The 23875-nt window shown below is 34.4% G+C and overlaps 3 protein-coding genes across 4 annotated transcripts; all 3 read right to left on the bottom strand.

The window, feature by feature from the left end:
• Positions 1–310: 310 nt before the first annotated feature.
• On the bottom strand, positions 311–2269 carry LOC133862389 (WAT1-related protein At2g39510-like). The gene is made up of 7 exons (XM_062298182.1): positions 2070–2269; positions 1913–1975; positions 1707–1823; positions 1364–1607; positions 993–1154; positions 767–915; positions 311–503 (listed from the first exon to the last, which is right to left on the bottom strand). Exons 1-7 carry the CDS (start codon positions 2267–2269, stop codon positions 311–313), a joined length of 1128 nt encoding a protein of 375 aa, XP_062154166.1.
• Positions 2270–5641: 3372 nt separating this feature from the next.
• On the bottom strand, positions 5642–8835 carry LOC133864732 (WAT1-related protein At2g39510-like). 2 transcript variants are annotated; one of them, XM_062301140.1, is made up of 7 exons: positions 8676–8835; positions 8458–8520; positions 8256–8372; positions 7868–8102; positions 7555–7716; positions 6159–6310; positions 5642–5970 (listed from the first exon to the last, which is right to left on the bottom strand). In XM_062301140.1, the coding sequence occupies exons 1-7, from the start codon at positions 8822–8824 to the stop codon at positions 5826–5828; spliced, it is 1023 nt and encodes a 340-aa protein (XP_062157124.1). In that variant the 5' UTR covers positions 8825–8835; the 3' UTR covers positions 5642–5825. The 2 variants fall into 2 exon arrangements, with proteins under 2 accessions (XP_062157124.1, XP_062157125.1); XM_062301141.1 differs by having other exon boundaries at positions 8625–8835.
• Positions 8836–15768: 6933 nt separating this feature from the next.
• Positions 15769–18674, bottom strand: LOC133864651 (WAT1-related protein At2g39510-like). The gene is made up of 7 exons (XM_062301053.1): positions 18455–18674; positions 18284–18346; positions 18082–18198; positions 17694–17928; positions 17381–17542; positions 16212–16363; positions 15769–16023 (listed from the first exon to the last, which is right to left on the bottom strand). Exons 1-7 carry the CDS (start codon positions 18652–18654, stop codon positions 15879–15881), a joined length of 1074 nt encoding a protein of 357 aa, XP_062157037.1. The 5' UTR covers positions 18655–18674; the 3' UTR covers positions 15769–15878.
• Positions 18675–23875: the final 5201 nt, after the last annotated feature.

The raw sequence follows: 23875 nt of genomic DNA on the forward strand, positions 1-23875 counted from the left end.
TCTCCCATAATCCCATATAAAGAGCTTGTTTCAACTAAGCACGCTTTTGTCTCACGAACACAGCTCTAAATTAGGTCAACGTCTTGGGAAAGATATTAATGCAGAAGGAGCGGATTAAAGCCTGTGGAAGGAAGTGGAGAATGGTCTGGGAAAGACAATAGGTTATAGATAGAAGAGAATCGTCTTCTCGTATTTCTGAAATCATTAATAAAAGATAAGACATAATAAATGTAGGATTTTAGGTGTCTTGGAACATGTTGATATATGTTACATTACACACTACAAAAACTCAAATTCTAAGCTGTTTCCTTTAAACATGTTCATCCTTCGGTACTACGCTGGAAACATCAACGAATACACGATTTGAAGTCCCCATACTCTCGGTAACTGTAGCCATCTGTTCTTCGTTTGCTGCTGCAGTGTCACTAGATGTAGGCTGGTCGATCCTCTTACCCCATAGAACAAAATATAGGCCAATCACAATAATAACCGCTCCAATAATCCTGCAAAAATCCATATATATATATATATAAAAAAAAATTGACCATATTGTGTTGAATGTATTATATAGTTTTAGGGACAGATTTTATCTAAACTAGGTTGAATTCCTTCGATCCAATCTCTGTTAAACTGATATCTGTCTTTAAAGCATGTGATTCTCTAAGGACGGATGTTAGCTTAATAGACTAAATTAAAAGAATTTCTTCAAACCCAGTTTAGAGAAAAACTAGTGTTCTAATTATGAAGTTTTGGAATCAATGCAAACCTTCCTAAATACATTTCTTCTGCTAATACGAGGGAGCCCACAATTGCAACAACGACAGTGCTTAGAGGGCTGAAAGCAGAGAAGAAAACGGGTCCCCTTTCCCTGATTACCACTCCCATGGTATAATAAGCTACACCAGAGAGTACTCCCTGTAATGGAGACTACGTCTGTGAGTATAAACCCAATAATATATAACAGAAAAGTAGTTGAGGGGAGAATTTCTTACTGCATAAACACTGGCTAGAAATTTGGCATCCAAGTGTACGGACCACGCTGCAGCACTGCCCCTCTCAAATGCCAAGGCCACTATGGTGCATTCCACCGTTCCCGTAATGCATATCAAAGCTGTGAGGGAGAGCTTGGCAGGGTACACTTTCAGTGTAAATGCCTACACAAAAACAAAAAAAAACACCCATTATGTCACACACCTAGTAATATTAGGAGCCGGAGGCAGGGAGGAAATGGGAATGCTTCCACTAAAGTCAGTGGAGACGGCCCATCTCGCAAGGTTATGCGCAGCTTAATTTGCAATGAAATTAGTTTTCTGGATAGACCATTTTGAGATATTACTAGAAAACATTGGATTGAGAAACTAACGTGTAGAATCATGAAGCAAGACCAGAAGAAACTGGACCCGAAGACCAGTAGAGCACCCTTGAAGACATCTTGCTTATGCGCAGGTCCAGCAGATTGATGATCATGATGGTTTCTTCCGTTTGTCCATGGCAGATTCAGTACAGATCCTTTGAACAGAGTCATAAACATTGCTCCGCCAACCGCCACTAAGGTCCCAAATATCTTTGCCATGCTGTGCAGTCTCCTAGTATTGACCTGCTCAAGCCTACAAAAGTACCCCCACACAAAGTAACACATCTCCCACTTCCCCCACTTTATATATATACAGATACATGCATAAAAGGGTTTCTGTGTTAAAACTTACCCGCAAATCCAAGCCATTGCAAATGCGAAGGCTGGAAGGGTATTGCACATGGCAGATGTGAAATAGGCATTTGTATACGTCATCCCAATATAATACAGGTTCTGGTCAAGAACAGGGCTGTATAGCAAAATATATTTATATGTAGACGATTAAAGTAACTTGAGATTGGAATGTTTTATTTTTTGATGAATTGTCTAGATTCTTACTCAAAGAAGCTCAGCAGTATTACCCTCGCGAAGATGGACAATGTCATCCTTGGCCTTGATGTCCTGTTGGGTGGCATGTAAGTATATTTAGCTTCTTCTTCATCTTTTCTATATCATGGAAGATGTAAATTGCAGAGAGAGAGAGAGAGAGAGAGACCTTTCAAAAACAAAGGCGAAAGGAGCAATAACAAGGGAGGCAATGGCCATCCTGTAGGCTATGAGTACGAAATGGCTCATCCCCCGGTTTAAAGCAAACTTGGCAATAATGGCCATCCCGGCATAGCCAAACTGCAAAAGAATGACAGCCAAATATAGCTTCATGCGACAAAATAAGCGAATCAAGAACTCCATAGACATTATTACTTTTTGTCTCTCTAGCTCACCTTGAAAAGCTTACAAAAGAGGATGCCATGGCTTATATAAAGAGTAGTTGAAACTCTTTACCCCACCGATTAATCTTGATACGTTTTCTTTTGAAAGTCCATTGAGTGAACTGAGAACCATTCCTCAATGTGGAAAAACTGCTTTTCTTCAAAATCAAACCGCTAGTCTTGCATGCATCAATAGGGAAGCAAACATCAGAATGATCCGATCCCCATGAGTCATATATGAGAGAGTGTTTTAGCCATTTCATAGAATGCGGCCAATGTACACGTAATTTATGCTACCCTTACTTGTCATACTAGCTTACACCTTTGCATCACATCTAGACACGATTGGCATATCCTTGCTAGAGCACTATGGTGTGTCTCGCGGTCACATTATCCAGCTCACATAAGTGGAAATTAGAAAGAGATATGCTATATAACCCACCAATATTCCTATGTAAGTTGATGTGGCATGGTGTATTAGCACTTGTTAAAGCCAAAAAAAATAAATAAAAATTCTAATGGTTAATTATGACTCTGTCATGTCAACATGTTGAGATAAAAAAGTGTAGTGTATAGAAGCCTCTCACAATTGCATGTCCAATTGCGGGCAGGCAATTACAAGGGATCCTAATGCCCTAGTAGTAGCATTTGTCAAGGAAAATTAAGGATCTAAGAATGCCAAATATTTGCAGTATTTTTTATTAGCATTGCATTTTTACTTTTCCATGAGATCTCCCTCTATATACATAGTCGAGGAACAACAAAATTGTATACATGCTGTTGAAGCACTTATAGCCTTCACCACTCACCAGCTTATACAAGGTTACTTATGCATGGTAGCGGTGGCATTCCTTTGAGGGCTAGCTAGTAGATCATCTTTCATCAATATATATAACTAAAACATACAGACATAATAATGTACAAGAAGTTCAGAAAGCTTCAAATCACAAACATTAGATTGAACATTTGGTGGATTACACACGCAAGGGACAGTGAGTAGATTGCCATGCAGGCATGACTGGCTTCCATTAATGCAGGTTGTACGTGTTTAGTTCCATATTTTTTGTGTCCTGCTTGGGAAGTGCTTGTCTAGCTTGTTGCTTCAATTAATGTCCACTTTGCTTTCCTTCATTCCATATTTACTACTAGCAAAGCTGTGATACACATTACTACTATTGAAGGGGAGAGACGATTACAAGGAATTTCCAATTTTCCAATAATTTCATCACGATCATCTTTTGAGTAGGGCTGTCAATTTTCGACACAATTCGTGAATTTGACACGACAAGGTTAGAGTTTGGCATAAATAGAATCGGGTCTTAAACGGGTCAACCCGTTTACGAAATAAATACAAGTTGAAACTGGTCAAACAAATTAAATGAGTCATGTTTGTCTCAAACGGATTAAACATGTCGCTTTTGGGAGTTTTGAGTAATGAAAAAAAGAAAAGAGAAAATTGTCAGTTATGGTCGCAGCAGCTGATGGAGATGCTGCAAACTTTGTTCCTCCACCTGCTAACAACACTGTAGAGGAAGAGGTGGCACGAGAGCAGACGCGATTGGAAGAAAAAGAAGCTGAAATTGCCAATTTGACGGCACGTATGGTTGGTGTGAACAATCAAGGCCAACAAGTGGCGGGCCAAAGCTCAACACAAGTGGTTGGTCAGACCCAAATAAAAACAATCTGTACCATTTTTTGAGTCAGAGGGATTACGTAAACAAGTTGAAGAGATCGAAAAAGCAAAGATAAAAACAATATTGAGTGAGACGGGTTTAGAATTGTTTTGTGAGAGAAAAAGGAAGAAACGTCTGGAGTGTCAAAAGGACCACCCAACTACGTACTGCAGCTGGAATTGGAGAAAATGAAGTAATTCCCAATGTAGATCGATGGATTACTTGAGAGAATGGATACTCAGAAACTAAGATAAATGATGTGTCGTATGGCAGGATAACATTGCCACATATGGGAGATAAATCATGTGACATATATGGACCAGGATCAAGATCGATCTCCTGTAATTAGCTATTCGAATTGCAACAAAAGCATAGAGGGCAAGTAGGCCTAAATTGCTCTCTTTGTGACGACTGCCTAGATTGCGTGCCTTTCGGACAATCAATTGCAAAAAATCCTTATTCATGGGCAATGATTGTGACAGTATTACTTTTACCTCATACATAACATCGGCAAAATGATGTAATCATAAATTTTGGAGTTATATATTAAACAGTTATCTACGTCGGGTCACTTGTATTATTTAAAAGATGGTTATTGATGAAATAAACTAAGTTGGGTATTGTTTTTTATAATATAGTTTATTGTACTTTTAAGGTCAACACTCCCTCGAAATAGCTATCGAAAGTCACAACTTTCTTGAAGGAGTCAATATATTGTTTCCTTAGTTTTGTTACTAGTTGATTCACATCACAGGATCCCCGTAATAAACTACTCTTCAAGCTACACCAGCTATGTGAGATTCCTGAAGGGATCTATTGTGGCAGCACGTCAAATATGATCTGTCAAAATGCAATTTGCACAAAGTTAATTTTTTAAATTGATTTTTCAAAAGGATGCGGTGGACAGATTGTGGCTAGGGTTTTTTTCCCTCGAATTTTGCTAAGTTTTTGTGAGGTTTGAAGAGTATTCTTGTCATATTTTGTTATTCGGGTTAGAGTTTTTAGCAAAGCTGCAGCCTACATAAAGGTATGTTTTTCAGTTTTTGACTTCTTACTATAAGTTATCAATTATCAATTGCCTTTCCAATAAATTTTTTTCAAGAGAATTCCTAAGTTATATATATAGTTGATCCAGATTTTGTTAAGTTAATGTTACTTTTTTAAAATTAAAAAAATAATAAAAATAATAAAAATAAAATTCACAAAATAGCGTAAGGGCGCGACCAATTGTGGCTATTCTACTTGGGCGTTGCCATAGTAGTATCTACTCGCTGAGAATTGCTCAGGAGGGGCTTAGACGGCGAAGAATCGCATGCATTCCCTTAAGGCCATTTGAGTCATATAGCTTGACCCAACCTCACCAGAGCATCAATAGAACCCAAGATAACTAACATTAATCAAGATAAATGATTTCTATTGTGAGATTCAAACTCACTCCCTAATGCTTATCAAACCTCATGAAATTTTTTTTGAGACCACCGAACCACTGTCACTGGTGGTGAAGTTAGTGTTACTTAGCTCATATCCTTATATATACCTTCCATTGCGTTAGATATGACACAAGATACTATGCTGCGCCACATAATTTTGTGTAAGAAACAAGCATGAAAGATGTTGAGAAGTTCTGTTTTGGTTGCTTGACCAAGAACAGAGTAGTTGTTCTTATATTTATAACCATAGGAGCTAAGAACTCTTTACAATGAGTGCAGAAACTAAAGAAACACAAGAGGAAATTAAAGTTTTTACATATTGTGATCGATACACGTAAATACAAAGAAAGAAAGTGAGATCGAAAACTTAAAGCTGGTAATCTTTCACACAAAACATGGGTATCTGTGTCAGCATGAAACATGGAGGGAAGGGCTGCTGTTATGCTCTCTCATTCATAGGAGACAAAGTATGGGCACTTGGTAGAACCTCATCGCTGTTGGACTTGGTAAGGTACTGATCATCCTTGCTCTTGCCCCACAAAACCAGATATAGGCCAACTACAATGATAACCGCTCCAATAACCCTGATAATATATACTTCAGTTATTCTCATGACTCCAAAACTTTTTCTTACAATTTTCCTTTAATTAAGAAAAAGAATGATCAAGATATATAATTCAAAGAAATAAATATTAATTATATTGTTAAGAAAATTAAATTATCTGTGGGTGTAGAAGTTGTAGAGAGAATTGAAGCTAGGTTGAATGCGCACATTCCCAAGTACATGTTCTCGTTGAGCATGAAGGAGGCCATGATTGCAACCAGAATCATGGTTAGGGGTCTAAAAGCAGTAACGAAAACAGGTCCCCTATCCTTCATTATCACTCCTTGAAGGTAATAAGTTATCCCTGTAGATATTACGCCCTGCACATATAAAACTTCACTTTTGAGTTTCTAATGTAATTCTAAGACTAGTTATATAGCCCCACAACATGCTTAATTATAGTGTTAATTAATATACTTAATTAATTAATTAGTATTAAAATTATACTACTATCTTGAAAGTCACCAGTATCAATTTGAAAGTGACTACAGGAGCCCAGTAAGAGAGCTATTGTACTTGTTTTGCTTGCTGGAAAAGGTCTTCTTTGAGGCACGCAGCTTTGGATCCCCAAGAACTCTTCTCTTGCTTATGTGGAGATTATAAACGTGGCGAAATAGGATTGGACCACTAGGTTTTTTTTTTTTATTTGTTTTTTTACACGTGGCAAATGGCCAACAACTAAGATAAGTAGACAGAATGATTGATTTTATACTATGATCGAGAAAGCCCAAAGATTAATTTTATTACTTTTGAAAACCTAAGAACGGATTCAATATACACCAAAAACACAAGAAGTGATTCTCTTACTTATGTGGAGATAATACATGTGGCGAAATAGGATTGAACCACTTTGCTTTGCTTTTTTTTTTTTTTTTAACTTGTGGCAAATGGCCCACTAACATAAGTAGACATTGTAACAGAATGATTGATTTTATACTGTGAGAAAGTTCAAAGATTAATTTTATCACTTTTGAAAACCTAAGAACTTATTCAATATTCACCAAAAACAGAAGAACTAATTCTCTTGCTTATGTGGAGATTATACACGTGGCGAAATAGCATTGGACCACTTGGCTTCTTTTTTTTTTCTTTTTTTTTTCTTTTTTTTTTCACTCGTGGCAAATGGCCCACTAACATAAGTAGACAAAATGATTGATTTTATATTATGAGAAAGCTCAAAAATTAATTTTATCACTTTTGAAAACCCGAGAACTGATTCAATATACACTAAAAACACAAGGACCAATTTTATATTTAACCTTAAAATTTATCGTCATAATTCTTGTGAACTTTACTAATTTATCATCATAATTAATATTACTTAAATTGTCCGGTATGTACACCTTTGCGATGATCAATCGTGAAGGCCTTGCGACCCACTCCTCTCATAGGTCGCATAGACGGCCTTCACGAGGGGATCGTAGGACCTCTGCAACCTCCAATACCCTTCTTGGAGTTTGCAGAAACTAACTTCATAAACGTGCAAAACCGGCCTGTATAGTTTTATACCAAAAAAACAAAACAAAACAAAAAAGAAAGTACAACTAAATTTCGAAATCCTTACACCGTATACAGCAGCTAAGAGCATGGCATCCAAGTGTATCGCCCAGGCCTTCGGGTTGCCCCATTCCATGACAAGTGCCAGTATACTGTTTTGGACTGTGCCCATCAAGCATATCCAAAGAGTTAGGGAAAGCTCTGCAGGGTATGATTTCAGCGTAATTGCCTACAAAGGAGCATCTACGTCTTATTAACCAAGGTGCATAATTTAGAACGAAATGATTTAATGTTATCGTTATATCCGTAAAAATGATGCCACGTAACAAATACGTTGTCACGTCATTCAAAAAATTGAATGCTTATTCGAGTGCACTTACTTGAAGAATGATGAAAGCAGACCAGCAAACACAACCTGCTAAGATCATGAGAGCACCCTTGATGGGATCTTGCTGATTTGCTGGACCCCTAGATTCCTGTTGGCCATTCCCATTTGTCCATGGCAAATTCAACATGGCTCCTTTAACAAGAGTCATAACCATTGCTCCCCCTAGCGCGACTATAGTCCCCAGTACCTTTGCCTGGCTATGTAGTCTTCTAGACACCTTCTCAAGCCTACAAAAGCACTCACAAATTAAATCTGAAGCACCCCACAATGTGACATCGTTTCAACAGTAAAACGACACTAACAAAAACATCAATAAATTGTCTTTTTTTGTAATATATTAAGCATATATACATGTACGCAAGCAATAACTACTGAGTTACCTACAAATCCAAGCCATTAAAAATGCCATGGCTGGAAGAACATTGCACAAGGCAGCTGTAAAAGTTGCTGTTGTATACGTCATCCCAGTATAGTACAAGTTCTGGTCAATTACAGGCCTGAATAGGAGAAAATAAAAGCTAATTAAATGTTTGTTTGAAGCTTAAGACGAAAAGCTGTTTGCTTAATGGTGAAGATTCTTACTCCAATAAGCTGAGCAACACAATCTTAGCAAAGAGAGAGAAGGTCAACTTTGGCCTTATTTTCCTGTTAAAGAGTAGTAAATCAACGTATAACATCGATCAAAGCCAAGAACTCATGACACATGCACGTATAAACAATAAGAAGGGGAGAGAGAGAGAGAGAGAGACCTATCAAAGACATGAGCGAAAGGAGCAATGACAGCAGTGGCAACAGCATACCGGTAGACTATCAATACATGTTGGCTCATCCCCTGGTCCAGAGTAAACTTACAAATTATGGTCATCCCTGCGGAACCAATCTGCAAAACAATGACTACAAAAAATGGCTTCACCCAGTTATACAATTGAGCCACGGACTCCATAGACATGTTACGTTTGATTCTAGCTCCTTTCTCTCAATTGCATGCGCACAGCGCGCTTCTGAACTTTATATAGATGAGTTTCTTTTTTTTCTTTTTTGGTTCATTTTCTCAGTCTCAACCGGGGGGGTAATAGGCTATGCCCCCCCCCCCCCCCCCCCAACTCTTAAGAAAGAAAAAAAAAATTAAAAAAAAAAATTTATAATGTTTTTTTTTTTTTTTTTTTTTTTTTTTTTTGCCTATTAGCCCATAGCAAAAAACCTTTTTGCCCTTCGCTTTTATAATTTTTTTAACTAGTTTCATCTCATCTGGAACGATAGCTTCATTATCAAAACTTCTTCCTTTAGTATTTCGTGGGTAGCAAGGGACATATTTTAAAAAGGTAACAATGAAATTTAGAAGCTAGCTTTGCCAAGTTGCAGAGGTTTTGTTCAAAGTAAATGAAAGGAGTTTAATAAAGCGGTGCATTGAAAGAGGGCAGGTGTGGACTCGAAAAGTCACATGTTTGGCAAAACTTGATTTTCTAAAGATGCATGACAAAGATAACGTAAAATGGATATTCATTTCAATATAGTTAGATAGCATTAGAAAAGTTTAGAAGATATGCATTTCATTTGTTTTGTGTTATGTTTAGCAGAATATGTTTTGTGTATAATATAATATGTTTTATATAGCAGTTAGTGGGCTATGGTGTTAGTTATAGTGAGATGTTTTAACAAAAGGAACAAGAAAATGTTATCTTTAAGATCCATGTTATCCAGGTAAAGTATTGCGAGAACGTCGAGAATCACACAATTCATCCACCTGAAATTTCTCAGTTTTAGTACAGAAATTGAAACTTTTTTTTTTAGCAGTTGTCTCTATTTTTTTTTTTAAAAAAAATTTCTTTTCAATTTTGCTTATTGATTTTTAATTTGAAGAGAATAATAAAAATATAAAATATGGGTTAGGCTTTATATATAGGGATAATTGCACCGTTGGTCCATGTGGTATACTATAATTATTTTTCATTCCCTATGGTTTAAAAAGTTCATGAGAGGTCCTTGTGGTTAGCAATAATTACAAATAGATCCCTACAGTCAAATTCTGTTAAAAAATTTAACAGATTCCGTCAAATGCCACGTCATTGCCATGTGTCTCCAATAAGATGGCGACACGTGTCCATTTTAATAAAAAAAAATAAATTTATTAAAAAATAAATAAATAAACTTATTTTTTTAAAAAAAAAAAAACAAAAAAAAAAGGGGGGGGGGGGCAAGGGGTGGCACGCAGCCACCCCCAGAGGTGGCCGGGGGTGGCGCCCGGCCACTGCTTGCCTCCTTTTTTCTTTTTTTCTTTTTTTCTTGTTTTCTTTTTTTGTTTTTTTTTTTTAAAAAAATAAGTTTATTTATTTATTTTTTAATAAATTTATTTTTTTTATTAAAATGGACACGTGTCGCCATCTTATTGGTGACACGTGGCGCTGACATGACATTTGACGTAATCTATTAAAATTTTTAACAGAATTTGACTATAGGGATCGATTTGTAATTATTGCTAACCACAAGGACTTCTCATGAACTTTTTAAACCATAGGAAGTGAAAAATAATTATGACATACCACATAGACCAACGGTTCAATTATCCATATATATATATATATATATACTTTAACCCCTACTTAAATAAATAAATAAAAAATTTATTTGGCCCCCTCATTCAAATGTGTGTCTCCGTACCTGGTCTCAACAGTCTTCCTTTTAGAGTCTGGGACCCATGATGAGTAAATTGAAATAGAACACCAGCAATATTTTCGAAATACAATATATTAAGCACTATATATTATATTATTGCTGACGAAGGAGGCCAGACAGAGAGTCAGCCCACCAAGGAAACATGGCCAAAATGCGGGCCGGTGGGATTTGCTTTAACGGAATTATAAGTTTATTTTTTTAATACTGTTTCCTTCAAGAAAACCACGTTTTCCATGCGCGTGTGCGTAGGTTTAATTTATTAGTGAAGAACCAAATTTACATTATGTCGCTCCTGCCTCCACCTTAAAAGAACATAACTATATATTTAAAGTTTAGTCCCTTATATAGTACATACGCTTAGGATTAAAGTTTATGGCTATATATAGTATATACAGTGGCGGACCCAGGCTTGTAAAAATAGAGGGGCCAAATCGAAAAAAAAAAAATTTGAGGGGACAAAACTAAAAAAATTAAAAAATTAAGGGGTAAAATTTTTAATTTTTAATTTTTTTTTTGTGAAAAAAAAAATATTTTAGGGGAAAATTTTGGGGCTTGGGGGGGCCAGGGCCCCCTAGCCCTAATGTAGGACCGCCCCTGAGTATATACACTTAGGGTTAGGATTTATAGCTATATATAGTACATACACTTAGTGTAATGTCCTAAAAAATATTTAATAAATTTATTAGGATAAAAATAAAAATAAGTTTATTTGGTGTGTTAAAATAAAACAAAATGATTCTATAGATTTGAGATTGGTAGCCAAAAAATAAAATAAAATGCAAGGAAACATTTTTAAAGTCCGAAAAGGATTAGGAATTACAAAAAAAAGAAAAAAAAAAGAAAAGAAGTAAAATAATTAAATAATTAAAAAAATATAATATATATATATATATATATATATATATATATATATATATATATATATAAAATGGGGCCGCATGGCCAATTAAATGAAATGGACATTCGGCCATTTCATGACTTAAGGGCCGAATGCCCTACAGTTTTAAAAAAAAAGAATAACGTGAGGCGCACATGCGCCTCACTTTGAGGCAAGAAAAAAAGGAGAGAACAAGGAGGGAGTTCTCTTAAGTATTTTCATACAAAAATTGCGATCTACGAAGATCTAACGGTTGGATCTTCAATCTTTTTTCGGCAACGTGATCCTTGTACTTGGATTTACGTTCCCACCTATTGTTTTAAGGTAAAACACTAAACTCATGATTTTATGATTTAGTATGACAGGTGAGGCTTCAATCGGACATATGTCTATTTTGTTGGCCTTGCTAGGTTATATGGACCAAGCTTTGCACGACTGCTCAATCAACAATACTCGTGGGAAACAACAATTAACCCCCTTAACTAATTCAATTAATTCCCTACTTACACAAGCAAATACATATTTTGTGAGATTTATTTAATGATTTTGGGTTTGATTTAAGGCTTATAAATGCTTGAAAGTCAACAAATTAAGCTTAAATTAATGCCAATTTGTCGGCCATCGATCCCCAAGATCTTTTATATGCTCCTAGGTGGTAGGTAGTGGATGGGAAACTCTTCATTTATTATGATTATATTAATTAATGAAAACAAAGAATTACTAATATTTTTTTTAGGCCATACACTAACATGTTTGACATTTCTTATGCTACTATTTGTGAAAGTGACTCTCACCACCAAACCTTATACCACTATTAATGCCCTTTTTGTTGGTAAACACGACCACCAATTACAATAATGCAAATTTTTTAAGTGAGAAATATTATTTTGTATTATTTTAGTGTATTCAGTTGACGTGGTGCGTGTTCAATCTATTTATAGTTTTCAATTAAATCATGTCAAAATTCTTAAAATATTTTTTTTTTTAGGAAAAAAAAATTCTACGATTTAAGTGTTGATTAGAATTTAACGAAATTTGTAAAATTATCCATGCCTGAATCTTTGAATTTCTTTTTAAAAAAATGAACACTTCCAATTTCTTTTTTTAATTTCAACCCTCCATTAGAAGTTTTCGTTAAATCATATCAAAATTCTTAAAATACTTCTATATATTCCTTTTAGAAAAAATAAAAAATTCTACAATTTAGGTGTTGGTAAGAATTTAACTGAATTTGTAAAAATACTCATATATGAATCTTTGATTTTTTTTTTTTAAAAAAACTTTTTTTAAAATAAAACATTGATTTTTTTTTTAAGAAAAAAAAAAATCATAAATTCGAACGGAGGATTAAACTCTGGAATTATTTTTTTTTTTCATCCGTTTGACTAGTGACCAGCTAGGTCTATGTCGGTGATACCAAAGAGCAGAGTAAAAGGTTCATTTTCAAGTTTTCCGTGAAAAATAATGCCAAGTGTCAAACAAATGAGGTTGCTTTTTCTTTAATTCTCCTTTTCAAGTCTCTCGTGTAACTTATAATTAATTTTTTCATGCCTCCCGTCAATTATTTAATTTTCCTTAACAAGCTCTCATATTCTAAAATCGTTGCATGAAATATGCGGTAAACTGAAATTAAAAATAGAGTAACGATTCACTAACACCTTTTAATACAACTTTTCACCACCTTGTTTATGTGGCAAGGTGGTTCCCCACCTTATTTTATTTTTAAAACTTAAAAAGTAGTAGGGGACCACCTTACTACATAAACAATGTAGTGAAAAGTTGTGTTAAAAGGTGGTAGTGAATTATTACTCTTAAAAATATATAAGACGTCATAGGTAGCACGTAGGCAGAAGCAACGTGCGTCAAGGCATATGCTGGCTATCCATTCATCGATCCATTCTGAATTAATGTCTTTATAATTATTAATTATTAATTATGTAATTGCAGTTGATTATAAAGACATGCATTAATTCTTCATTAATATTTTCAAAGCTTGCTGAATTTAATTAATTTGTTGAGTATCGATCCTCAAATATTTGCACGCATGGGCGGACCCACGTGTTGGGTTGGGGGAGGACGAATGTCCCCCCAAATTTTTTAAAAATAACCTTAAATATACCAAAAAATTAATTTTTTCCTCCCAAAATTATATTTTTGTCCCCTTAAAATAATATTTGTGTCCTCTTTTAACTTATTTTTTTTTAGTTTTGCCCCATCTTTTAACACAAAATCTAAAATACCCCATTCATTTAATTTCCTTCCATATTCTAGTTGGCTTCTAACTAGAAACTCAATTTGGTTTAAGACTCTGAAGATGCGAAAAAATTAAATGGTTTGATTTTTTTAGTGGTTATTCTAAGTGATTTCTAATCAATAATCAATTTTTTGAGTGATTATTTTGCTAGATTTTTTTTTTTTATTTTTTAGATAAGCTAGTTTGCTAGTTATTTATACCACTGTATGTTTGTGATGCCATGAGATTAAATATAAGACTACAATGCTTTTATTTAATAACAATATGTGCAAACACAAATCTATGAAGATTTTAAATATCTATATACTTTTGTATTTATGCAAGTCCGTCTCCACAATAAAAATAAAAATAAAAAATTGTACACCTGTTTCTGTTTGATCACCAAAAAACTATTTCATATTTCAATTCGAGGAACAATGCACTTCATTTATTCTATATTTATTAAAATATTGCTTCCTTAGCTTGCTCTTTAGTAATACATCACCAAGTACTAGCTACTTCAACATGAGCAAAATTTAAAGACCGGAGTTGAACAATAATTAATTAATGAAATAAATAAAAATAAATTTATTTGTTGTTTAAAACATATAAATATAACTTATAATTAATGTTTTCACGCCTTCCGTCAATTTATTTAATTTTCTTTGACAAGTAATTATATTTTAAAATCGATGCATGAAACATACGGTAGGTGTGATTTAAAAAAAGAAAAAAAGAAAAAAAGAAAAGTGGTTGTAATTGTCTTGACACGTGGCTTTTGAGTTTTGGCTACTAAGATTTTTTTGATAAGTTTGTCGTTAATTTGTTTCCTCTCGACCCTTCCCTCTTCCCCTAGTTGATGCCTGATGGGTGATATTGGTTTTTTTAGTGCCTATTTGAACCCATGACACGACCAACTCAGATTTTCCACTTGATAAAGAATTTTTGGGTGTCACAGTCAGAACTAGTTGGATTTTTATGATACAAAATAAAAAAATAATTAAAAAAAAAAGAAAGAAAAAAGAAGAAGGAGAACTCACTAAACCCTTCAATTTGTTATGTTTTTGCAATGTCTTTTCAAATTAAGTTTAAATGTTTGCGATGTGAGCGTCGATGTATCAATCACTTTCACTTACCACATTCGTTACGATTTTTTATTAAATTATAACGGAAGAAGCAAAAATGACTAAAATATCCTGTTTATAAAAAAGGCGAATATTAATTGCACATGATTTCTATTGTGGTAGCACGTCAAATATGATCTGTCAAAATGCAATTTGCACAAAGTTAATTATTTAAATTGATTTTTCAAAAGGATGCGGTAGACAGATTGTGGCTAGGTTTTTTTTCACTCGAATTTTGCTATGTTTTTGTGAGGTTTGAAGAGTATTCTTGGCATATTTTGTTATTTTGCTATGTTTTTGACTTCTTACTATGATCAGTTATCAATTATCAATTGCCTTTCCAATAAAATTTTTTCAAGAGAATTCCTAAGTTATATATATAGTTGATCCTGATTTTCTTAAGTTAATGTTACTTTTTTAAAATTAAAAAAAAAAAATCACAAAATGGCATAAGGGCATGACCAATTGTGGCTACTCTACTTGAGCGTTGCCATAGTAGTACCTACTCGCTGAGAATTGCTCAAGAGGGGCTTAGACGGCGAAGAACCGCATGCATTCCCTTAAGACCAATTGAGTCATATAGCTTGACCCAGCCTCACCAGAGCATCAACGGAACCCAAGATAACTAACATTAATCAAGATAAATGATTTCTATTACGAGATTCAAACTCACTCCCTAATGCTTATCAAACCTCATGAAAATTTTCTTGAGACCACTAAACCACCGTCACTGGTGGTGAAGTTAGTGTTACTTAGCTCATATCCTTATACCTTCCATTGCGTTAGATATGACACAAGATACTATGCTGCGCCACATAATTTTGTGTAAGAAACAAGCATGAAAGATGCTGAGAAGTTCTGCTTTGGTTGCTTGACCAAGAACAGAGTAGTTGTTCTTATATTTATAACCATAGGAGCTAAGAACTCTTTACAATGAGTGCAGAAACTAAAGAAACACGAGGAAAGTTTTTACATATTGTGATCGATACACGTAAATACAAAGAAAGAAAGTGAGATCGAAAACTTAAAGCTGGTAATCTTTCACACAAAACATTGGTATCTGTGTCAGCATAAAACATGGAGGGAAGGGCTGCTGTTATGCGCTCTCATTCATAGGAGATAAAGTATGGGCACTTGGTAGAACCTCATCGCTGTTGGATTTGGTAAGGTACTGATCATCCTTGCTCTTGCCCCACAAAACCAGATATAGGCCAACTACAATGATAACCGCTCCAATAACCCTGATAATATATACTTCAGTTATTCCCATGACTCCAAAACTTTTTCTTACAATTTTCCTTTAATTAAGAAAAAGAATGAGCAAGATATATAATTCAAAGAAATAAATATTAATTATATTGTTAAGAAAATTAAATTATCTGTGGGTGTAGAAGTTGTAGAGAGAATTGAAGCTAGGTTGAATGCGCACATTCCCAAGTACATGTTCTCGTTGAGCATGAAGGAGGCCATGATTGCAACCAGAATCATGGTTAGGGGTCTAAAAGCAGTAACGAAAACAGGTCCCCTATCCTTCATTATCACTCCTTGAAGGTAATAAGTTATCCCTGTAGATATTACGCCCTGCACATATAAAACTTCACTTTTGAGTTTCTAATGTAATTCTAAGACTAGTTATATAGCCCCACAACATGCTTAATTATAGTGTTAATTAATATACTTAATTAATTAATTAGTATTAAAATTATACTACTATCTTGAAAGTCACCATTATCAATTTGAAAGTGACTACAGGAGCCCAGTAAGAGAGCTATTGTACTTGTTTTGCTTGCTGGAAAAGGTCATCTTTGAGGCGCGCAGCTTTGGATCCCCAAGAACTCTTCTCTTGCTTATGTGGAGATTATAAACGTGGCGAAATAGGATTGGACCACTAGGTTTATTATTTTTTTTTTTTATTTTTTATTTTTTTACACATGGCAAATGGCCAACAACTAAGATAAGTAAACAGAATGATTGATTTTATATTATGAGAAAGCCCAAAGATTAATTTTATCACCTTTGAAAACCTAAAAACGGATTCAATATACACCGAAAACACAAGAACTGATTCTCTTGCTTATGTGGAGATAATACACGTGGCGAAATAGGATTGAACCACTTTGTTTTTTTTTTTTTATACTTGTGGCAAATGGTCCACTAACATAAGTAGACACTATGACAGAATAATTGGTTTTATACTGTGAAAAAGCTCAAAAATTACTTTTATCACTTTTGAAAACCCGAGAACTGATTCAATATACACTAAAAACACAAGGACCAATTTTATATTTAACCTTAAAATTTATCGTCATAATTCTTGTGAACTTTACTAATTTATCAGCATAATTAATATTACTTAGATTGTCCGGTATGTACACCTTTGTGATGATCAATCGTGAAGGCCTTGCGACCCACTCCTCTCATAGGTCGCATAGACGGCCTTCACGAGGGGATCGTAGGACCTCTGCAACCTCCAATACCCTTCTTCGAGTTTGCAGAAAGTAACTTCATAAACGTGCAAAATCGGCCTGTATAGTTTTATACAAAAAAAAAAAAACAAAAAACAAAAAAGAAAGTACAACTAAATTTCGAAATCCTTACACCGTATACAGCAGCTAAGAGCATGGCATCCAAGTGTATCGCCCAGGCCTTCGGGTTGCCCCATTCCATGACAAGTGCCAGTATACTGTTTTGGACTGTGCCCATCAAGCATATCCAAAGAGTTAGAGAAAGCTCTGCAGGGTATGATTTCAGCGTAATTGCCTACAAAAGAGCATCTACGTCTTATTAACCAACGTGCATAATTTACAACGAAATGATTTAATGTTATCGTTATATCCGTAAAAATGATGCCACGTAACAAATACGTTGTCACGTCATTCACAAAATTGAATGCTTATTCGAGTGCACTTACTTGAAGAATGATGAAAGCAGACCAGCAAACACAACCTGCTAAGATCATGAGAGCACCCTTGATGGGATCTTGCTGATTTGCTGGACCCCTAGATTCCTGTTGGCCATTCCCATTCGTCCATGGCAAATTCAACATGGCTCCTTTAACAAGAGTCATAACCATTGCTCCCCCTAGCGCGACTATAGTCCCCAGTACCTTTGCCTGGCTATGTATTCTTCTAGACACCTTCTCAAGCCTACAAAAGCACTCACAAATCAAATCTGAAGCACCCCACATTGTGACATCGTTTCAACAGTAAAACGACACTAACAAAAACATCAATAAATTGTCTTTTTTTGTAATATATTAAGCATATATACATGTACGCAAGCAATAACTATTGAGTTACCTACAAATCCAAGCCATTAAAAATGCCATGGCAGGAAGAACATTGCACAAGGCAGCTGTAAAAGTTGCCGTTGTATACTTCATCCCAGTATAGTACAAGTTCTGGTCAATTACAGGCCTGAATAGGAGAAAATAAAAGCTAATTAAATGTTTGTTTGAAGCTTAAGACGAAAAGCTGTTTGCTTAATGGTGAAGATTCTTACTCCAATAAGCCGAGCAACACAATCTTAGCAAAGAGAGAGAAGGTCAACTTTGGCCTTATTTTCCTGTTAAAGAGTAGTAAATCAACGTTTAACATCGATCAAAGCCAAGAACTCATGACACATGCACGTATAAACAATAAGAAGGGGAGAGAGAGAGAGAGAGAGAGAGACCTATCAAAGACAAGAGCGAAAGGAGCAATGACAGCAGTGGCAACAGCATACCGGTAGACTATCAATACATGTTGGCTCATCCCCTGGTCCAGAGTAAATTTACAAATTATGGTCATCCCTGCGGAAGCAATCTGCAAAACAATGACTACAAAAAATGGCTTCACCCGGTTATACAATTGAGCCACGGACTCCATAGACATGTTACGTTTGATTCTAGCTCCTTTCTCTCAATTGCATGCGAACAGCGCGCCTCTGAACTTTATATAGATGAGTTTCTTTTTTTCTTTTTTTCTCTCTTTTTTCTTTTTTGGTTCGTTTTCTTATTTTTTGGTTCGTTTTCTTAGTCTCTACCTGGGACGGGGGGTAATAGGCTTTGCCCCCCCCCCCCCTAAGAAAGAAAGAAAAAATTAAGGTAAAAAAAATAAAATTTATACGGTTTTTTATTTGTTTATTTATTTTTTGGCCTATTAGCCTATTGGAAGAAACTTTTTTGCCCTTCGCTTTTATCATTTTTTTAACTGGTTTCATCTCATCTGGAATGATAGTTTCATTATCAAAACTTTCTCCTTTAGTATTTCGTAGGTAGCAAGGGACATATCTGAAAAAGGTAACAATGAAATTTAGAAGCTAGCTTTGCCAAGTTGTAGAGGTTTTGTTCAAATTAAATAAAAGGAGTTTAATAAAGCAGTGCATTGAAAGAGGGCAGGTGTGGACTCAAAAAGTCACATGCTTGGCAAAACTCGGTTTTCTAAAGATGCTTGACAAAGATAACGTAAAATGGATATTCATTTCATTTGTTTTGTGTTATGTTTAACAGAATGTGTTTTGTGTAGAATATAGTATGTTTGTATAACAGTTAGTGGGCTATATGGTGTTAGTTATAGTGGGATGTTTTAACAAAAGGAACAAGAAAATGTTAGCTATGGTGTTAGTTATAGTGGGATGTTTTAACAAAAGGAACAAGAAAATGTTAGCTTTAAGATCCATGTTATCCAGGTAAAGCATTGCGAGAACGCCGAGAATCACACAATTCATCCAACTAAAAATATTTCTCAATTTTAGTACAGAAATTGAGACTTTTTTTTTTTAGCAGTTGTCTCTATTTTTTTTTAAAAAAAAAAAAAATTCTTTTCAATTTTTCTTATTGATTTTTAATTTGAGGAGAATAATAAAAATATAAAATCTGGGTTAGGCTTTATATATATATATACTTTTAACTCCTACTTAAAAAAATAAAAAATAAAAAAAATTATTTAGCCCCCTCATTAAAATGTGTCTCCGTACCCTCAACACTAGTCTTCCTTTTAGAGTCTGGGACCCCATGATGAGTAAATTGAAATAGAACACCAGCAATATTTTCGAAATACAATATATTAAGCACTATATATTATATCATTGCTGACGAAGGAGGCCAGAGAGAGAGTCAGCCCACCAAGGAAACATGTCCAAAATGCGGGCCGGTGGGATTTGCATTAACGGAATTATAAGTTTATTTTTTTAATAATGTTTCCTTTAAGAAAACCATGTTTTCCATGCGCGTGTGCGTACGTGTATGCGTAGGTTTAATTGATTAGTGAACAACCAAATTCCTGACACGAGTCATCACTATATATGTTTGTTGTCGAAAATAGTACTCCTCAAATTTACATTATGTCGCTCCTGCCTCCACCTTAAAATAACATAATTATAAAGTAATGAGAGCCCTTTTTATACGGTAATGACAAAAAAGAGTGGGTTTATGCCCACCAATAATCACTTGACACGTCGACTAAAAGCATAAAAAATGAAATTTTGGTGAAGTATCTGATCCTCTCTCACAAATTAACTCCCATTCTGAAGTACCCTACGTTCCAAAAAAAAAAACGACCGCCCAAATCACGTCCGCCCATCCGCCCCAAAGAGTTGCAATCGCCCCTGTTCCCTCTCCTTCTTAAACAGATTTTTCCAGTCCTGTTTGACCGGATTAAGCTTTGTCTTCATCACCTTTTCCTCCTCCTTTCTAATTCCACAATCACCACGCCTTTTCTGTATTCATAACGTCTTTCCTTTTTCTGCGTCATCCCTTACCTCTTGAATTTGTTTCGCTTCAACTGAAATGATTGCACACTCCCCACACACAAAACCTTCGTTTGACTGACCTACAATCAGAGGCAAAAACTCATACTTGTGTTAACAACAGAGCCTACAATAACAGCAGATTGGTTGAGCCATTTCATCATACACCTTGTGTGCATATTTGCATTTTTGTTTCCTTTATATTATACAAAAAAAAATTGTTTCCTTTAGATTATACAACAGATCCTCCCATAATCAGGACCGAAGAATGAATTAATAGAAGAAAACAAAAAAACACAAAAATCCAACTATCACCAATAAAACCCAAATAATAATCTAGTTGGGCATCAATGGAACCCATCTTCACCATTTTCATGACCATCAGCATTTTGTGGTGGAACAAGATAGACACAGAGAGAGGACCCTGAAGTTGACTCTGAGAATCATATGTGAGTCAATTGTGAATGTGGGGAAACTAATCAGAGAAAGACGGAGAGAACACAGACAGAGAAAGAGACGGAGTGGGCGGCATGAGCGTGGGAGGCGGCGTGGGTGATAAGAGCTTAAAAATGCATATTTTCTCTATTAAAATAAGCATTATCATACTACGTTTTATCATAATTCTTGCATTTTATATTTAATTGGGGAATATTGTTTAATTATTAAAGTTGAGCTTAAATTGGTATTAATGTAATGAATTGTTATTTTGTAGAAGACTAAAAGGAGAAAGACGCGTGGACGACCAAAGAAATAAAGAATAAATTCGTGGGGTCCACGTAGAAGAAAACAAAACATGGAAAATAAGAAAAACATCTTTTCATAACAAGGCAATTGATTTTCTTTCCTTACTTAGCAGATTTATGGGGACCTAACTCACACATATTTCCTACCATGAAAGGATCAGCACCTAATCAGCTCTTTCCATGCATAACTCACCAACACATGTATGGAGGCATGAAAAAGTCATGCGCTGCATTAATTGTTGAGATACGTGATTTGTTTTCCATGAAGAGCCAAACTTGCAATAATTCTTAAACAAGGAAAGAATCAAGAAAGCATGTGTGTGGCATCGAAAGACCTAGCAAATTAGTCTATATATATATCATGCTTTGCTTGTGCTAAAAAGGGGGGAGCGAGAGGAGAAGCCAGAGGAGAGGAGAAATAGAGAAGGGGGTAGTTATGGATGCTCTTAACTGGTTTTGTTGTTTGTTATTTTTTATTTTCATAAACATAAGTGGTTAAATCTCTAGCTAACGTTAGGGGTGAAGCCTAGTATTTTTATTATGTATTATTGAGACTATGTTATTCGTTCTTCATAGATTAATGATTAAATTTGGGGATGATTTTTATTTGAGAGTAATTTAATGAAACAACTTTATTTTGATTCATTATGATTTTTGTTTATATCAAATGCTTACTTTGTTTGATTTAATATGATTCAAAAATATATTGAATGTTTAATTTATTGTGTCATGTTTATAAAATCAAATTCTCAATCAACCCATGTTTAATATATTTTATATTTACTTTGCACTTAATTGTTTTATTTTTCGATTAGGAGAGTTGATTCTTTACCTAGTTGAGTTAAAAATATATGTCTTAAGAATATGTAATAAAGTACTAGGTGGATCCTTGAAGCCTTAGTGTTTTCTTTTAATTTTAATTTTTATTAATTTAGTTTAGTTGATTTTATTTTAGTTTATCATCTATCAATTGCTCCACTTTTTAGTGGAAAAATCCATTCAATTTACTTTTTTGCACAATAATAGAAATTTTACTTAGTATCTACTATTCCCTGTGGATCGACCTCGTACTTACCGAGAATTTATTACTTGCGAAAACTTACACTTGAGTTTGCACCCTTAGGGTTTATGGCTATATATAGTAAATGCAATATTTTTAGGGTTCTGTGCTATATATAAATAGTATACTTATGGTTTAGTCCCTTATATAGTACATACACTTAGGGTTAAGGTTTATGGCTATATATAGTATATACACTTAGGGTTACGATTTATAGCTATATATAGTACATACACTTAGTGTAATGTCCTAGAAAATATTTAATGGATTTATTAGGATAAAAATAAAAATAAGTTTATTTGGTGTGTTAAAATAAAACAAAATGATTCTATAGATTTGAGATTGGTAGCCAAAAAATAAAATAAAATGCAAGGAAACATTTTTAAATTCTGAAAAGGATTAGGAATTACAAATATATATATATATATATATATATATAAAATAATAAAAGAAAAGAAGTAAAATAATTAAATAATTAAAAAATATAATATATATATATATATATATATATATATAATGGGGCCACACGGCCTTTCATTTGAAAGGCTGTACGACCAATTTGACTGAAGGGCCAAATGCCCTTCAGTTTTCTTTTTTTTTTTAAAAAAGAATAACGTGAGGCGCACATGCGCCTCATTTAAGGAAAACAGGAATGAGGCAGTGCCTCATTCCTTCTCTGCGACAAGAAAAAAGGGGAGAATAGAGAGGGAGTTCTCTTAAGCATTTTCATACAAAAATTGCGATCTACGAAGATCTAACGGTCGGATCTTCAATTTGTTTTCGGGAACGTGATCCTTGTACTTGGATCTACGTTCCTACCGATTGTTTTAAGATAAAACACTAAACTCATGATTTTGTGATTTTTGGGTAAAATCCTAAATATGAGTTTAATCATCTATATTCTTTAGGTATTTGAGCTTATTGGAGCTTACTCGAGGCTACCCAAACTTCGGGTTGAAGTTTGGTGAATTTGGGTAAGTTTTTCCTCAAACCTTAATTTTTGGGTATTTGATATTTGTGGGATTTTATGAGGTTAACCCTTAGTAAAGGCCATTGAGTTAATAATATTGTTATTAGGGTTAAGTTTGGAGAAACCTTAATTTGATGGATTAAATTAATTTGAGGTTTGTAATTATTTAAAATTAGATTGTTAATTTATGGGCTAATTGTGGTGAAAGTGATGATTAACCCCAAATCAATCATAGGTTTTGTAAAAAAATAAACATTTGTGGGGATAGGTTTTAATGTTGGTAATTTATATAAATTGAGAGTTTTATTTATAAGCCTAGGAATATTGCTAAGTATGAGTTTAGATAATTGATGGGTAAAATAGTCAGTGAGCAATTCAAAGCGAAAATTAGTGTAATTATTGGATGGAAACTAAATGGATGCAATATGTTATGTACAGCGGCACTTTGTGGATTAAGCCTATGACTTGTTAGTGTTGGTGTGCAAACAGTCAGGTGATATTTTACTCACTGAAAAACTGTTATTTTTATACATTATAGAATTGCAAAATATATATGTTTTGTTTGATTTGAGTACTTTAGAGTATGTTCAAAT

Source organism: Alnus glutinosa, chromosome 3 (genome assembly GCF_958979055.1).
Source record: "Alnus glutinosa chromosome 3, dhAlnGlut1.1, whole genome shotgun sequence".
Classification (NCBI taxonomy): domain Eukaryota; kingdom Viridiplantae; phylum Streptophyta; class Magnoliopsida; order Fagales; family Betulaceae; genus Alnus; species Alnus glutinosa.

Excerpts from the sequence above, each read along its gene's own strand:
- LOC133862389 (XM_062298182.1), bottom strand. The coding sequence starts at position 2,269 with ATGTCTATGGAGTTCTTGATTCGCTTATTTTGTCGCATGAAGCTATAT. Across the intron at positions 1,608-1,706 it reads GCAATGGCTTGGATTTGCGG|GCTTGAGCAGGTCAATACTA; the intron begins GTAAGTTTTAAC and ends GTACTTTTGTAG. Across the intron at positions 916-992 it reads TTCTAGCCAGTGTTTATGCA|GGAGTACTCTCTGGTGTAGC; the intron begins GTAAGAAATTCT and ends TCTCCATTACAG.
- LOC133864732 (XM_062301141.1), bottom strand. The coding sequence starts at position 8,824 with ATGTCTATGGAGTCCGTGGCTCAATTGTATAACTGGGTGAAGCCATTT. Across the intron at positions 8,373-8,457 it reads GTGTTGCTCAGCTTATTGGA|GCCTGTAATTGACCAGAACT; the intron begins GTAAGAATCTTC and ends TCTCCTATTCAG. Across the intron at positions 8,103-8,255 it reads TTAATGGCTTGGATTTGTAG|GCTTGAGAAGGTGTCTAGAA; the intron begins GTAACTCAGTAG and ends GTGCTTTTGTAG.
- LOC133864651 (XM_062301053.1), bottom strand. The coding sequence starts at position 18,654 with ATGTCTATGGAGTCCGTGGCTCAATTGTATAACCGGGTGAAGCCATTT. Across the intron at positions 17,929-18,081 it reads TTAATGGCTTGGATTTGTAG|GCTTGAGAAGGTGTCTAGAA; the intron begins GTAACTCAATAG and ends GTGCTTTTGTAG. Across the intron at positions 16,024-16,211 it reads GAGAACATGTACTTGGGAAT|GGTTATTGGAGCGGTTATCA; the intron begins GTGCGCATTCAA and ends ATATATTATCAG.